The following is a 14,058-nucleotide window of genomic DNA, read 5'->3' on the forward strand; positions in this document are numbered from 1 at the left end:
GATGAGGAGGCTCGTCTCCTCAGCACTCCCTCAGTGCGCCTGCGCCGATGACGTCTTCTCTTTCGGTGATGTCATCGGCGCAGGCGCACTGAGGGAGTGCTGAGGAGACGAGCCTCCTCATCTCAGAGCGCCTGCGCCGAATGACCAGAGGCGCGCGATTTTTGAAATACTGACAGGGCCGGCCGGAGGAGGAGATCACGGCTGGCCCTGTCAATCAACACGGCGAGGGGGCGGATTTCTGCTGCGGCTACCAGCAAGTAGACGCCCTACTTGCTGGTAGAGCCCTGATTTACATATTATAAAACTTCGTTTTCTAAAGAATCGGCCGCATGAAAGTAAGTAAGACTATTATATTCTCCTATATTGCGCTATAAGGAATCTAACTATCCAAAAAAAAAAAAAAGAGTTTTGTGGGGTGACAGAAACCCTTTAACACAGCTGACTGGTGGGGATGCCTGAAATCCTGAGGTTAGGCCATCAATATGAAAATCCCAGAAAACCCTTTTAAAGAAGAGGACCCATGACCACAAAATGCAGTGCAGTCTGCAGGCAGTATGTTATAGAGCAGGAGGAGCTGAGCAGATAAAGATATTGAGCCGTTCTGTCACAAAGGGTTGACTGTTTTTCTAACTGTGTCACTGGTACTTTTTACTTTGTGTGGGTCATCCAATAACCCTTATCTTTAAACTACTAAGAGGTCATAAACACTTAATTAAGCCACATTCTTATCAGTAAGATAAGAAATGAGCTATAATGAGTGTTTAGGAGTTCAGAGAGCAGAGATAAGGAGTCAGTCAGCTCCCTAAATGACAGAAAATACATAAAATCCACAGGCTGCTACTAGAGAATCTCAGCTATGTACACAAAAAAAGGATTACATATTTTTAATAAAGACCAATTTAAAAAACATTTTTAGCTCAAAATAAGTACAATGCAATAATAAATAAAAAAAATTGCATTTAAATCTCTTTTCTTTCTGATTTAATTGTTCAAAAGGGAAGTGCTGTACCTCCAATGAAGGCAGACCATGCAGCTTCTATGGCTTCCATGGGGCAAGGGGGCCCACAGTGAACCAAACCCTCCGCCCACTAATTACATTCAACACAGGCTCCGGTCCAGCTTCAGCGTAGCACCTCTATCATCAGTTAAGAAAACTAAAGGACCTGTGATGATGTCATCACAGGTCCTGTACATCTATTAAAGGAACTGCACTGATAATAGTGTTGTTCCCAGGTCAAAAAGATGCATTTGCCACGGCCTGTGATGACATCATCATCACAGGTCCTGCACCAGTAAAGGAACTGCATAGAGAATAGTGTAGTTCCCAGGCTACAAAGGTGCATCTGCCAGTACCTGTGATGACATCATCCCAGGTCCTACTACACCCTACATCATAGAGAAGAACTGCACAATGAGCTCTCTATTGAAACTGGAATGGAGTGGTAAGAGGCGATCCTCCCCTTTTCTCTTTTTTTGCGACTCCATTCCCGTTTTTACCTATATCTCACTCATATATAGTACTGCAGACAATTACAACCAAACCTACCTTATGTGCCTCACACAGTAACCATAATGTATACATGACCATATATATCTGCACACACTGCGTCTATCATACCTCCTACCTCTCACATATCAGTACACTGCTGTATATATTATATACCTGTACACGCTGCATCTATTATACCTTTTACTATGTGACTGTCGGCAAAATGTGATGTCACAACTCCTTTTACCCACTCCATTGTACCTTCTACCAGAAGTCTCTATACCTTCAACTCCAGGTTTACTGCTCCTGTCCTGCAAGTTCCAGAGGTGAGAAATTTAAATGGGGACAATGCTGCTGTCAGTGGGGGAGGGTTTTCCAGAGGAAAATAATGCTGGGTATTTTGTACTTCATGGTGGTATTTATTTGGCACTTTTGGGGAGATATTTTGTGCTGCAATGTTGTGTATATATGGTGAAGTTGGGGGGGTAATTTGGCAATGCACAATGGTATCATGCTGCTGGGGAGTTATAAAGAGCTTTATCATGGTATGTGTTGCAGAGGGCAAAGTATGTCCCTGACTATGTGATAAGGCATTTTTATGTTCCACTTTTATTCCCTTTCTTGTATTGATGGTTTACATAGGGGCATGACCAAGTAAAACAAAATTCACCTCTGAAGTGTGCATTGTGCATCATTATTTTTAGGCAATATTATATGTGGGCTGGGGTGGTTTGTATGCCAGGGCATTTTTTTGTAATCGCAGTCCTGCCCTGATGGTACAATATATAACATTCATGTAGTGGGTGGGTCTATGAATGGTACATAGGGGCCTAATTTAGATTCTTGCCATAGGGCCCATGGACGAGGGAGATGTTATCTGTGGTTGATGGTAATCTCTGTGTAAATGTGTATACAGAGGTACCTGTCAGTCACTGATGATCTCTCTCGTAAACAATGAAATCAGAAATATCAGAGATTGAAATGTACAAATTATGCATTGTACTGAACCTTTTACCACAAAGCTAAATATCAATCTGCTCAGCTCCTCCTGCTTTATAACATTCTGCCTGGAGATTGCACTGCATTTTGTGGTGACAGGTCCTCTTTAATTTTATAGGTGAAACCTATGGTCTGTAGAGTCAGAAAAAGAGTAGGACAAATTTCCTTCAGATTACAGAATCATTTGTTCAGAAGAAGTGAGCCTCGCACCCTTGCTAAGATATATTGTCACATATTTTGAGTCTCATGTTTTTTCACTCTATATTATTGAGATTTGCCATTATAAATACATACTATCCCTAAGTCATGTACAAATGCACTAACATGAAGGACAGGATCCCCCATATTAGTAGTGGCTATCAGAAATTATATTGTTCAAGAATGCAACAGTGGTGATGAACCTCGATGAGCAGCCGTCTCAAGATACCTACAAATATTTCATATGTAATACTTCTAATGTATCACTGGTCATTTGATGTAATTGTAAGTTTCTCTTTCTTCTTGATTTTAAAACCGTTAACAAACACATATTTTAAAATAATATGAGTGACATGACATGGCTGAGAGGACTTCATGTTTCTAAGCAAATGCTGGACTTACTTCTTCTGGATTCCTGAACATCACATTTTGTAGCATTTAGTAGATACAGTAGCAGATGTCCCTATGAAAAAAGGTTGATCCTGGTAATCCATTAGCTTTAAAATTACAAAGAGTTCACAGAACAGGTAAAGGAGAGGTATTTTTTGTTTGACTTTTAAAACTCTCGATCTAGAACTCCTGTGAATGGTCTCAAAACCCGAAAAATGCAGGTGTGACGGCAAAAAAAAACAACCCAGCTGTTTGGCAGAAATGCCCACAGATCGGATAATAATGACCTATCCTGAGGATACCTTATCATTACGTACATCCTGGAGAACCTGGCAAATTGTTTGAGAGTGTTTGTCCTTATGCTAAAGAGTAGTGGTCTCTTGCGGATTTTTTTCCTTGACTAAATAATGATTCTATTGGATAATGAGGCGATTGCCCAGTTTAGAAATAAATCATGTCCATATAATCCATTTGAAAATTCTAAATTGTTGGTTCCGGAGCCCCATCTCTTGGTCAGAGTGGAGAGTGTCTCTCACTCTAGAGAACCTACCTGTCCTGTCACATAGACAACCCATTTTATGTAATGCTTTATTTTTCCTGTGGCGCTGCAGAGAAATTTGACAATACTGCCAGATTAACCCCCCCCCCCCCCCCCACAGTGTACATAAAAATGCGGGAAAGGAGGCATATGATACTGAAATTTTCTGCAGTCACACCTGGAATTTTCAAGTTTTGAGAGGTATTTTATATGGTTGTGATATGTATGTATGTACAGTTCAATGTAAATTCTACATACAATCTATAGTAACTTTAAATATGTGTTGTGCCAATTTTGAGTTTTGTTCTTCCCCATTCATGCAATGCATTGTGGGAGCAATGACGTTACGTAACCAGTTACAGCTTGGATGTTAAAGGGTTTGTCTCATGAAGATAACCCTATCTCTATGTGCTTTATTAGGGTATATGGATATGGACATCCTCTATGAGCCACAACAGAGAGCAGCTCTGTGGGAGTAATTCCTATTTTGGCAGACTTTGTATTTTAAAGTGGGCCTGTCACCTCTCCTGACATGTCTGTTTTAGTAACTACCGTATTTTTCACTTTATAAGACAAACTTTTTTCCCCCAAAAGTGGGGGGAAAATGGCCGTGCGTCTTATAAAGTGAATACTAGTGAGCGCTTCCATTATGGTATGCAGTATGCATCAGGTGCCGGGAGCGAGGTGTGAAGCTCTGTGAACACTTCCGGTACTCACTCTCCCGGGTCTTCCTCCCTGGGGCCGGCATTGCACTGTCCTGACTCCATACAACGTCAGGACATAGTGCGCGCACTATGACCTGACGCTGCACGCAGTCAGGTGACAGTGCAGCACAGGCCGGAGAAGACATGGGAGCGCGACTGCTGCCGGAGATGGAGAGGAGCAGCGGCGCAGCAGAGGTAAGGGGAGTGTTTTATTGTGATCTGAGGTCTGATGGTTCTGGCAAGGAATTCTGGTGGGTCTGACATTGAAGGCTGTTCTGAGGTCTGATGGGGGTTTCACATTGAGGGCTGATCTGAGGTCTGATGGGGGTCTCACATTGAGGGCTGATCTGAGGTCTGATGGGGGTCTCACATTGAGGGCAGTGCTGAGGTCTGATGGGGGTCTCACATTGAGGGCTGATCTGAGGTCTGATGGTGGTCTGACAATGAGGGCTCATCTGAGGTCTGATGGGGATCTGAAATAAAGGTCTGATGGGGGTCTGACATGGAGGGCTGATAAGATCTAATGGGGGTCTGACAGGGAGGACTAATATGGGGCTCTGATGTGATGTCCTGATATGGGGCTGTGATCCGATGTCCTGATATTTATGGGGGTCGAATCTAAAGATCTGATATGAAGTCTGATGAAAAATATTTGTTTCTAATTTTCCTTCTAAAACCTGTGGTGCAGTTTTTCATCAGGTGCATCTTATAAAGCGAAAAATACATGTAACAATTCTGGAGCATCAATTCTTATGACTCTATGATGTGACATTCCTTTATTATTCCTGCTGGAAGTTATAAATGAGTTGCTAGCAGTTTGCAATGGAAAACAATCTTGGTGTTACCAGTTGTGAGCGGTGTCCTTACACAGTCTGACATTGTCATCACTGATTGGATAGTGTCAGACGGTGCAGGAACACACCCTAACTGGTTACGCTCATCTGTATCTTCACTGCAAACGGCTAGTAATTCATTCATAACTTCTAGCAGCAATAATAGAGGAATGGCACAACACAGAGTCATAAAAATAGATGCTCCATAATTGTTTTTACATTGGAAATGCAAGAAGTTACCAAAACAGACATTTCAAGGGAGAGGACAGGTCCTCTTTAAAATACAAAGAGTCCTCCAGTCTGCCAAAACAGGAATTAATGCTTGGCTTTGTTGGGGTTCACTTCTATTATTTTCGATGTTCTGCTCCTATAACGGAACAGAAGAACAAAATCAACAGTGAAAGAGGCTTTACAGTATTGGAAAGTGTATAAAATGATTTAGATTTGTAGCTGTTAAAAGTGGAATAACACTGAATGGTTTTGATAGGCACAGTATCTGCCAAAATTCTCTTGTAGGCTGCCCCATGCTGGAACATAGATCGCTAAAGTGCTCGATTTCAGATAAAGGGAGTTCTTTGAGGTACAATAATTTCGGATGAGGCAGGTCTCATAGAAAATCTTTTGTTACTCTTAACTTCTGTTTCTCTTTCTTACAGTGAAAAATAAATATATAACGGATATTTCTACATTGTCCATATACTGTAGAAAATCCCACCCTGGTTTCCATTATAAAATCTTGACGAAGGTCTTAGTTTTCCACATTAAACTCTTTTGTCGCCATCACTTCCAAGTCACTGGCTCCATGTTCAATCAGTATGTAACACATTGACATTTTTGTAACTTTACCACATTCACAAACAACTAACATTTTCATTCACAGATGGTTTATCTAATGGGGGCAATCCTATAGTCACCAACGCATAGTCGTTTGTTTTGGTTTTAGCCTCCTTTTTCATGTTCTTCATTTGCGCTAGCTGAAGTTGACTTGAGTTGTAAGCCAGCGCCGGGATGGTGTTCACTAAAATTAATTGTAAAGGCTTCTTTTCCTCCCTGTACCGACATTGGATATATCTTGAGAATGCAGAGCGGTAGGTTTGGTTAAAAAGTGTGTACACAAGTGGATTGACTGCCGACGATAGGTAACCGATCCACACAAATACTTTCAGCAGTTCTCCCATAATGTGCTGATTGCACAATTCCTTGCAGAATACAGCCATGACGTTAGTGATGAAAAATGGACACCACATAATCACAAAAAGGAAAAACACAATCCCCAGGACCTTGGAGGCTTTCTGCTCATTGCTGATGGACTGCATAGTTTTTCTCCCATATGGAGCAAATTCTTTTTGCAAGGAGCGCTGGAATAGTTTCTCTGATGAGATAGATGTCTGCGGGAGGAAACTGAACAAAGCCAGCTTGCTTTTTGCCCCCATGTTATTAAAATACAGGTCAGCTTCTTTCTGGAGGGACTTTATTGTTAAAAAGTATGTGACCACCATTATGATTAGTGGGATGAAGAAAGCTACAAAGGAACCAACAATTATGAAGTGCTCATCGGACAAGGAGCAGTTCTCTTGGTGGAAAACTTTGCTGTCATCTTGTAGTCCAAACACAGGCACTGGCATGGAGATACCTTAAGAAAACACAAGAAGAGTATTAAATACTGAATGATCTGCAGGTTGAATATAAGGACCCTATTAGACTGCCGGCAAGATGAGCGCCGATCGATTATAAACATGTTGATCAGTGTTCATTGGCAGGGGTGGACTGGGAACTTAAATTGGCCCTGGGAAAAAAAAATAAAAGTGGCCTCAGTCCAAACTGATAGAAGGCGGGGCAACACAAGTAGGCACCGCCAACAGAAGCCGCAAGTAGGCAGGGACAACAGAAGTAGGTTGGGCCAAAAATACCATAGGGCAGCACAAAATACCGCCCCAGCAAAACCAAGATGTAATACCTGATGTTTCTAGTATTAACTACTGTAAGAGTCCATTCACACGTCCGTAGAATGGGTCCGCATCTGTTTCGCAATATCCGGAACGGGTGCAGACCCATTCATTCTCTATGGGGACGGAATGGATGCGGAGAGCACACTATGTGCTCTCCGCATCCGCATTTCCAGAGCGCGGCCCTGATCTTCCGGTCTGTGGCTCCGGAAAAAATTAGAACATGTCCTATTTCTTGTCCTCAATTACGGACAAGAATAGGCAGTTCTATGGGGGTGCCGGCCGGGTGCATAGCGGATCCGCAATGCACTATGGACGTGTGAATGGACCCTAATGCTGAGAGCAACAGATCTATATATACCAGCAGCCATGAGGAGGGCTCGAGCAGCCCCATGGGCATCGATCCACCAGGAAATTTCCCTGTAGGGTCTATAGCCAGTCCGCCTCTGCTCATTTCCATTAGTTTATTACACGGGCCAATGGAAAGTGATTGGGAGGGAAATAATTGCTATCACAGTCGTTCCTCCCCCTTTTAGTTCTATTAGTTATTAGCAGTGCAACCCTGATTACACAAGAAGAAATCAAAAGGCCATAACATTGATATAGCCGTATGATGACTTGTTTTTTTTGTGAGACAACTTGTACTTTTTAACTATTTGTGGGGTGGAAAAAAACACAATTCCACCATTGTTGTTTGGGTATCATTTTTTTACAGAAATTCGCTTCGCTTTAAAAATGACATGACAACCTTGTTCTGGGGGGCAGTATGTTTATGGTGATACAATGCTGTGTTGCCCTATTCTGACGCCTATAACTTTTTATTTTTCCTTCGACTGAGTTGTGTTGGGGCTCATTTTTTTATGGGGTGATCTGCGGTCTATATTGATATCATTTTATGGAACATGCAGTTTTTTGATCATTTTTATTTCATTTTGGGGAAGGGGGAGGGGTGACCAAAAGCAGCAATTGTTTTTTTTTTTTTTTATGGCATTCACCATGCATGAAAAATAACATGATATTTTATTATTTCATAAATTTTCTTTAATTATTTTTTATTTTAGAATGGAGAAAGTTTTTTTTTTTTTAAATTGTTTAAAAATATTTTTAAGAACTTTAACCCATTTTTTAAGTCCCCTTGTTTCCCTATATTCCTATGAATAACAATTTTGGCAGCAATATATTTTAATGGATCTGGATGGATAACTTTTATAGTCATCTTTTGTTTTTCATTCCCTCTCCCATTGGTTTCAATTTATAAAAAAAAAAACATGGAAAAATTTGAGATTAAAACATTTTCCCCAATTTCTTTTCTTTTGCCTGAAAGTCAGTAGAACACTGTATGGGCAATGTAATACAGCAAATGAACATGTGTTTACTCATTTGTCATCTGTTCGTAGACAAGAAAAAAAGTATTAATACAATTAAGCTATTTGCACAATGACACTTTAAAATGAATGTTTACATACAGCATGTACTGTACAGTGTATTTTTAATTTCAAATTTCTGTGATGAGTTCTTAATATATATTTATAGCAGTGTGATAAATAACTTCAAATCTCCTTCATAGACTTACAGTAAGGTTAAATTCTGGTTGCTTGCCGATACCACTAGTGGGAGCTAAGGAGCAGGCTGCATACTGTGCCATTAATTAGTTCAATGTACAAACAATATGTAGTAAGTATGCATCCCACTAGTGTTGGAACAATCAGACAGAATATTATGATATAAAGCTGCGTCTATACAAGGGATTTTAAGATCTACATAGGAAAAAAATTAGCTTCGGTTACTATAAAGATACATTAAAGACAAATCGGTACAGAATTTTTAACCTATTTAGTGTAAAAAATCATGGGAATCAAGAGTGTACATCTAAAAAGGTTGTTTCATCTAGACAACACTTCTTAGATGAAATCTGCCCTGATAGTCACCAGATCACGGCATCTCCAGGTTTTTCAATACTTCTCAAACCCTACATGACAAGCGTAGTGTTACATTGGGCCCTGTTAAAGGGGTTGTCCCCAAAAAAATATTCTACAGTTTTCAAACCAGCAGCTGGATCTTAATACTTTTGTAATAGAATATCATTTAAAATTTTGCATAGCAACTGAGCTATTCAATAAAATTTATCTGTATAGCACCACCTGGTGTTTATTTATTTTTTTCCTATTTCTTTGACCTGCTAACTGAGAAGACCGCACATGCTCAGTTTCATCCTTCAACTGCCTCCTGAACTGTTATAGGGAGATCACAGACACGCCTCCTGAGCTGTGATAGGGCGATCACAGACACGCCCCCGAGCTGCAGCAGAAAAGACACTCCCCTTGAGCTGCCAGCTTGATATAAATCTAGCAGAGCAATGAATGGGGAGATCTCTGGATCCATGTGCGGTACAAGGCTTGTCCTAGCTTTGTTAGAAAGAGATTGTCATGTACTATATAAGGTCTGATTTTCATTTTTTACATTAGTCATGGGATAACCCCTTTAAGGCATAAGAAAATGGGTTAATGGAACAATAACATAACTGAACTGTCCAATCAAGGACAAGATATGAAGTTTCATTCAACACTGTTTATTTCCACCCTGCACACCAATGGATCTGTTACACTTGATCAGAACAAGAAATGTAGCATTACATGGTGGTCATTTGAGTTAATCTAATGAATAGTCAGGCTGGATCAGTAGACAGTAGAAAGGAAGGGACAGTAGAAAGCAAAACAAATCCCTCTACTGAATCATCTAATAATTATTTGACTAATTATTGGTTTAAGAATTACTACAGCGATATTGTCATACATGTCTAGCACTTTTTTGGTTTGAAAAGTGTACATAATATATTGAATGGCAAACCACATTGTTCAGAAATATAGTGAATCTACTCACTGACTTTTTATATGTGCAAGGTTGCATGGTGTGCATGCTTCTGTGGTATAACCCCGGATCGTTGTAAATCAGAAACGTGTGAATACACACATTACAATCAATAGTTGGGGAACACGGACCACTGACGTCTGAATAAGGCTCATTAGGCTCAGTCGCAGATTCTATCAAAAACATCAGACAAAAACATTCCTGCATGTAGGACTATTTTGTTTGCTCCAATGCTGGACTCCAGAATGGAAACCAGATGGACCCCATTATAAATGAATGGGATCTTTCTGGTGCTGTTTGTCTCAGTTATGTGCTGGATCGGACACTTCCACTATTTTCATTTTGTTCCTATAATGGAGCAGAACAACAGAAACCAATAGCACCTATGTGAACAAGCTCATAGGAAGCCACCATGAAACTGTAGATGTCCTGGAGCAAACCAAAACCAGATAAAATAGAGTTAAAACACAACAATCGCAAAGTCTACTGGTGAAAAAAAAGTTTAAGCAAGGGAGAAAATAGTATGTACAGCCAGTGCAAACTAGATATATGTAATATCCCCATTCGAGGCCAGCGACAAACGTCCAGGAGCAACCATCACACATGATGTATGTTTCACCAAGGGCTTTGCCTACAGTATTTCATCTTCTATATATCCTGTTTGATGTTTTTTGGGCTAGAACTGCCTGCATTCTACTATATCTTCATTCACTTACATCTCCAGGGAGAAAATTTGCTGATTTTGTAAGAACTGCAAGCATTTTTTTTTTTTATTGAAAACAGATTTCATGCCCTAAATAGAAAAATTTAAATATGGAAGTCTACAGACAGAATAGTGAATGGAAGGATAGTTAGAACCAGAACTTAATAGTAATGCAAGGAATTCTGACAAATAGAGTTAATGTGACATTTGACTGATTCTTTTGTTAGTCTCATAACGTTTTGGAGCAGGAGTGTATATACAGTGCCTTGCAAAAGTATTCACCCCCTTGACTTTTTTCGTATTTTGGTGCCTCACAACCTGGAATTACCATGGATTGTTTGACGATTTGCATCATTTAATTTACAGAAAATGCCCAGAACTTTGAAGATGTTTTTTTTTATTATTATTGTGAAGCAAACAACAAATAGGCCAAAATAAAAAGTCAATGTGCATAACTATTCACCCCCCTAAAGTCAATACTTTGTAGAGCTACAATTTGCGGCAATCACAGCTCCAAGTCGCTTTGGATAAGTCTCTATGAGCTTGCCACATCTTACCACTGGGATTTTTCCCCATTCCTCCTTGCAAAACTGCTCCAGCTCCTTCAAGTTGGATGGTTTGCGCTTGTGAACAGCAATCTTTAAGTCTGACCACAGATTTTCTATTGGATTGAGATCTGGGCTTTGACTAGGCATTCCAACACATTTACATGTTTCCCCTTAAACCACTCAAGTGTTGCTTTAGCAGTGTGTTTGGGGTCATTGTCCTGCTGGAAGGTGAACCCTTCATCCTTGCCTCAAATCACGCACAGAGTGGTACAGGTTTTGCTCAAGAATATCCCTGTATTTAATACCATCCATCTTTCCCTCAGATTCTGACCAGTTTCCCGGTCCCATCCCCCCAGCATGCTGCCACCACCATGTTTCACTGTGGGGATGGTGTTCTTTGGGTGATGTGATGTGTTGGGTTTGCGCCAGACATAGCGTTTTCTTTGATGGCTGAAAAGTTCCATTTTAGTCTCATCAGACCAGAGCACCTTCCTCCATACATTTTGGGAGTCTCCCACATGCCTTTTCGCAAACTCACAACGTGCCTTTTTGTTTTTAGCTGAAAGTAATGGCTTTCTTCTGGCCACGGGTGAATAATGCAAGTCACCCGTACATACTAAATGGTAAAACACTCGGTAACACTGACATGGAAAAGGATCTAGGAATTTTAATAAACAGCAAACTAAGCTGCAAAAACCAGTGTCAGGCAGCTGCTGCCAAGGCCAATAAGATAATGGGTTGCATCAAAAGGGGCATAGATGCCCGTGATGAGAACATAGTCCTACCACTTTACAAATCACTAGTCAGACCACACATAGTGAACAAGGCAGACATAGCAGAGCTAGAGAGGGTCCAGAGGAGGGCAACTAAAGTAATAACTGGAATGGGGCAACTACAGTACCCTGAAAGATTATCAAAATTAGGGTTATTCACTTTAGAAAAAAGACGACTGAGGGGAGATCTAATTAATATGTATAAATATATCAGGGGTCAGTACAGAGATCTTTCCCATCATCTTTTTATCCCCAGGACTGTAACTGTGACGAGGGGACATCCTCTGCGTCTAGAGGAAAGAAGGTTTGTACAAAAACATAGAAGAGGATTCTTTACGGTAAGAGCAGTGAGATTATGGAACTCTCTGCCTGAGGAGGTGGTGATGGTGAGTACAATAAAGGAATTCAAGATGGGCCTGGATGTATTTCTGGAGTGTAATAATATTACAGGCTATAGCTATTAGAGAGGGGTCGTTGATCCAGGGAGTTATTCTGATTGCCTGATTGGAGTCGGGAAGGAATTTTTTATTCCCCTAAAGTGGGGAAAATTGGCTTCTACCTCACAGTTTTGTTTTTTTGCCTTCCTCTGGATCAACTTGCAGGATGACAGGCCGAACTGGATGGAGAAATGTCTTTTTTTGGCCTTATGTACTATGTTACTTATGTTACTCTGCCATAAAGCCCAACTCTATGGAGTGTACGGCTTACTGTTGTCCTATGTACAGATACTCCAGTCTCTGCTGTGGAACTCTGCAGCTCCTCCAGGGTTACCTTAGGTCTCTGTGCTGCCTCTGATTAATGCCCTCGCCTGGTCCGTGAGTTTTGGTGGGCGGCCGTCTCTTGGCAGGTTTGCTATTGTGCCATGTTCTTTCCATTTGGTTATGATAGATTTGATGGTGCTCCTGGGGATCATCAAAGATTTGGAGATTTTTCTATAACCTAACCCTGACTTGTACTTCTCAACAACATTGTCCCTTACTTGTTTGGAGAGTTCCCTGGTCTTCATGGCAGTGTTTGGTTAGTGATGCATCTTGTTTAGGTGTTGCAGCCTCTGGGGCCTTTCAAAAAAGGTGTGTATATGTAATGAGAGATCATGTGACACTTAGATTGCACACAGGTGGACATTATTTCACTAAGTATGTGACTTCTAAAGGTGATTGGTTGCACCAGAGCTTTTTATGGGTTTTCTAACAAAGGGGGTGAATACATACGCACATGCCAATTTTCTGTTTTCTATTTCTAAACAATAGTTTTATTTATATATTTTTCTAATTTCACTTCACCGACTTAGACTATTGTGTTCTGATCCATCACATAAAATTCAGATTAACAAAACACGAAAAAAGTCAAGGGGGTGAATACTTTTGCAAGGCATTGTAGAAGGAAGGCTAGCCCATATTAAGGATCACTCAAGGCCCAAAGAACCCGGGGCTTGTTTTCCGTTCCCTGCCCTCTTCATGGCTCTTGGCCCAATTCCCCACTACCAATGACAACAATTCCCTAGCATAATAGAAAGGAATGGAATGGGATTCTGACTGAATATAATATTGTTCAAGCCTCTTCTACTTTATAAGGTTCATAAAAGCTGTGTGTGTTTAAAGTCACAAGCCATAACCTTTGATTACCACCTACACAGAGGACAGCTATTTAATTAACAAGATTGTGAATAGACATTGGTCCGTTTTAAATACTGTCCTGACACAACAATATTGAGGCATTTAAATTGCCTCTATTGATATCATACAGGAGACCTCAAAATCTGAGGGATAAATTGGTACAGACAGATGTAGGCCCACAGAAAAAAATTGGGCAGAGTTTTTTATGTCCTCAAAAATTTAGTTGTTTTCCATGCTTAAATTGCATTAATTGTCGTTACATGCAGAAGGGGAATATTTTTATTTACCCTTCGACACATAAACCATTTTCCAACAAGTATTTTTTAACTTGTGAATCTTCTTTTGTTGTATATATTCTTTGATGTCCCTGTAACCTATTGTACATAGGGAAAACGTCACTTGACTTCAAAACATGGTTACACCATCAGGAAGAAACAGATGGATCTTCCAGTA

At 40.4% G+C, this 14,058-nt stretch overlaps 1 protein-coding gene across 1 annotated transcript in view; it reads right to left on the reverse strand.

Moving 5' to 3' along the window:
• Positions 1-6,002: 6,002 nt before the first annotated feature.
• HTR2A (5-hydroxytryptamine receptor 2A) overlaps positions 6,003-14,058 on the reverse strand; it is a 76,115-nt gene continuing 68,059 nt past the window's right edge. The window contains exon 3 of the mRNA XM_040422022.1: positions 6,003-6,784. Within this exon, the coding sequence (XP_040277956.1) occupies positions 6,003-6,784 (782 nt within the window). The remainder of the gene's footprint in view (positions 6,785-14,058) is intronic.

This window comes from Bufo bufo, chromosome 3 (genome assembly GCF_905171765.1).
Source record: "Bufo bufo chromosome 3, aBufBuf1.1, whole genome shotgun sequence".
Lineage (NCBI taxonomy): Eukaryota > Metazoa > Chordata > Amphibia > Anura > Bufonidae > Bufo > Bufo bufo.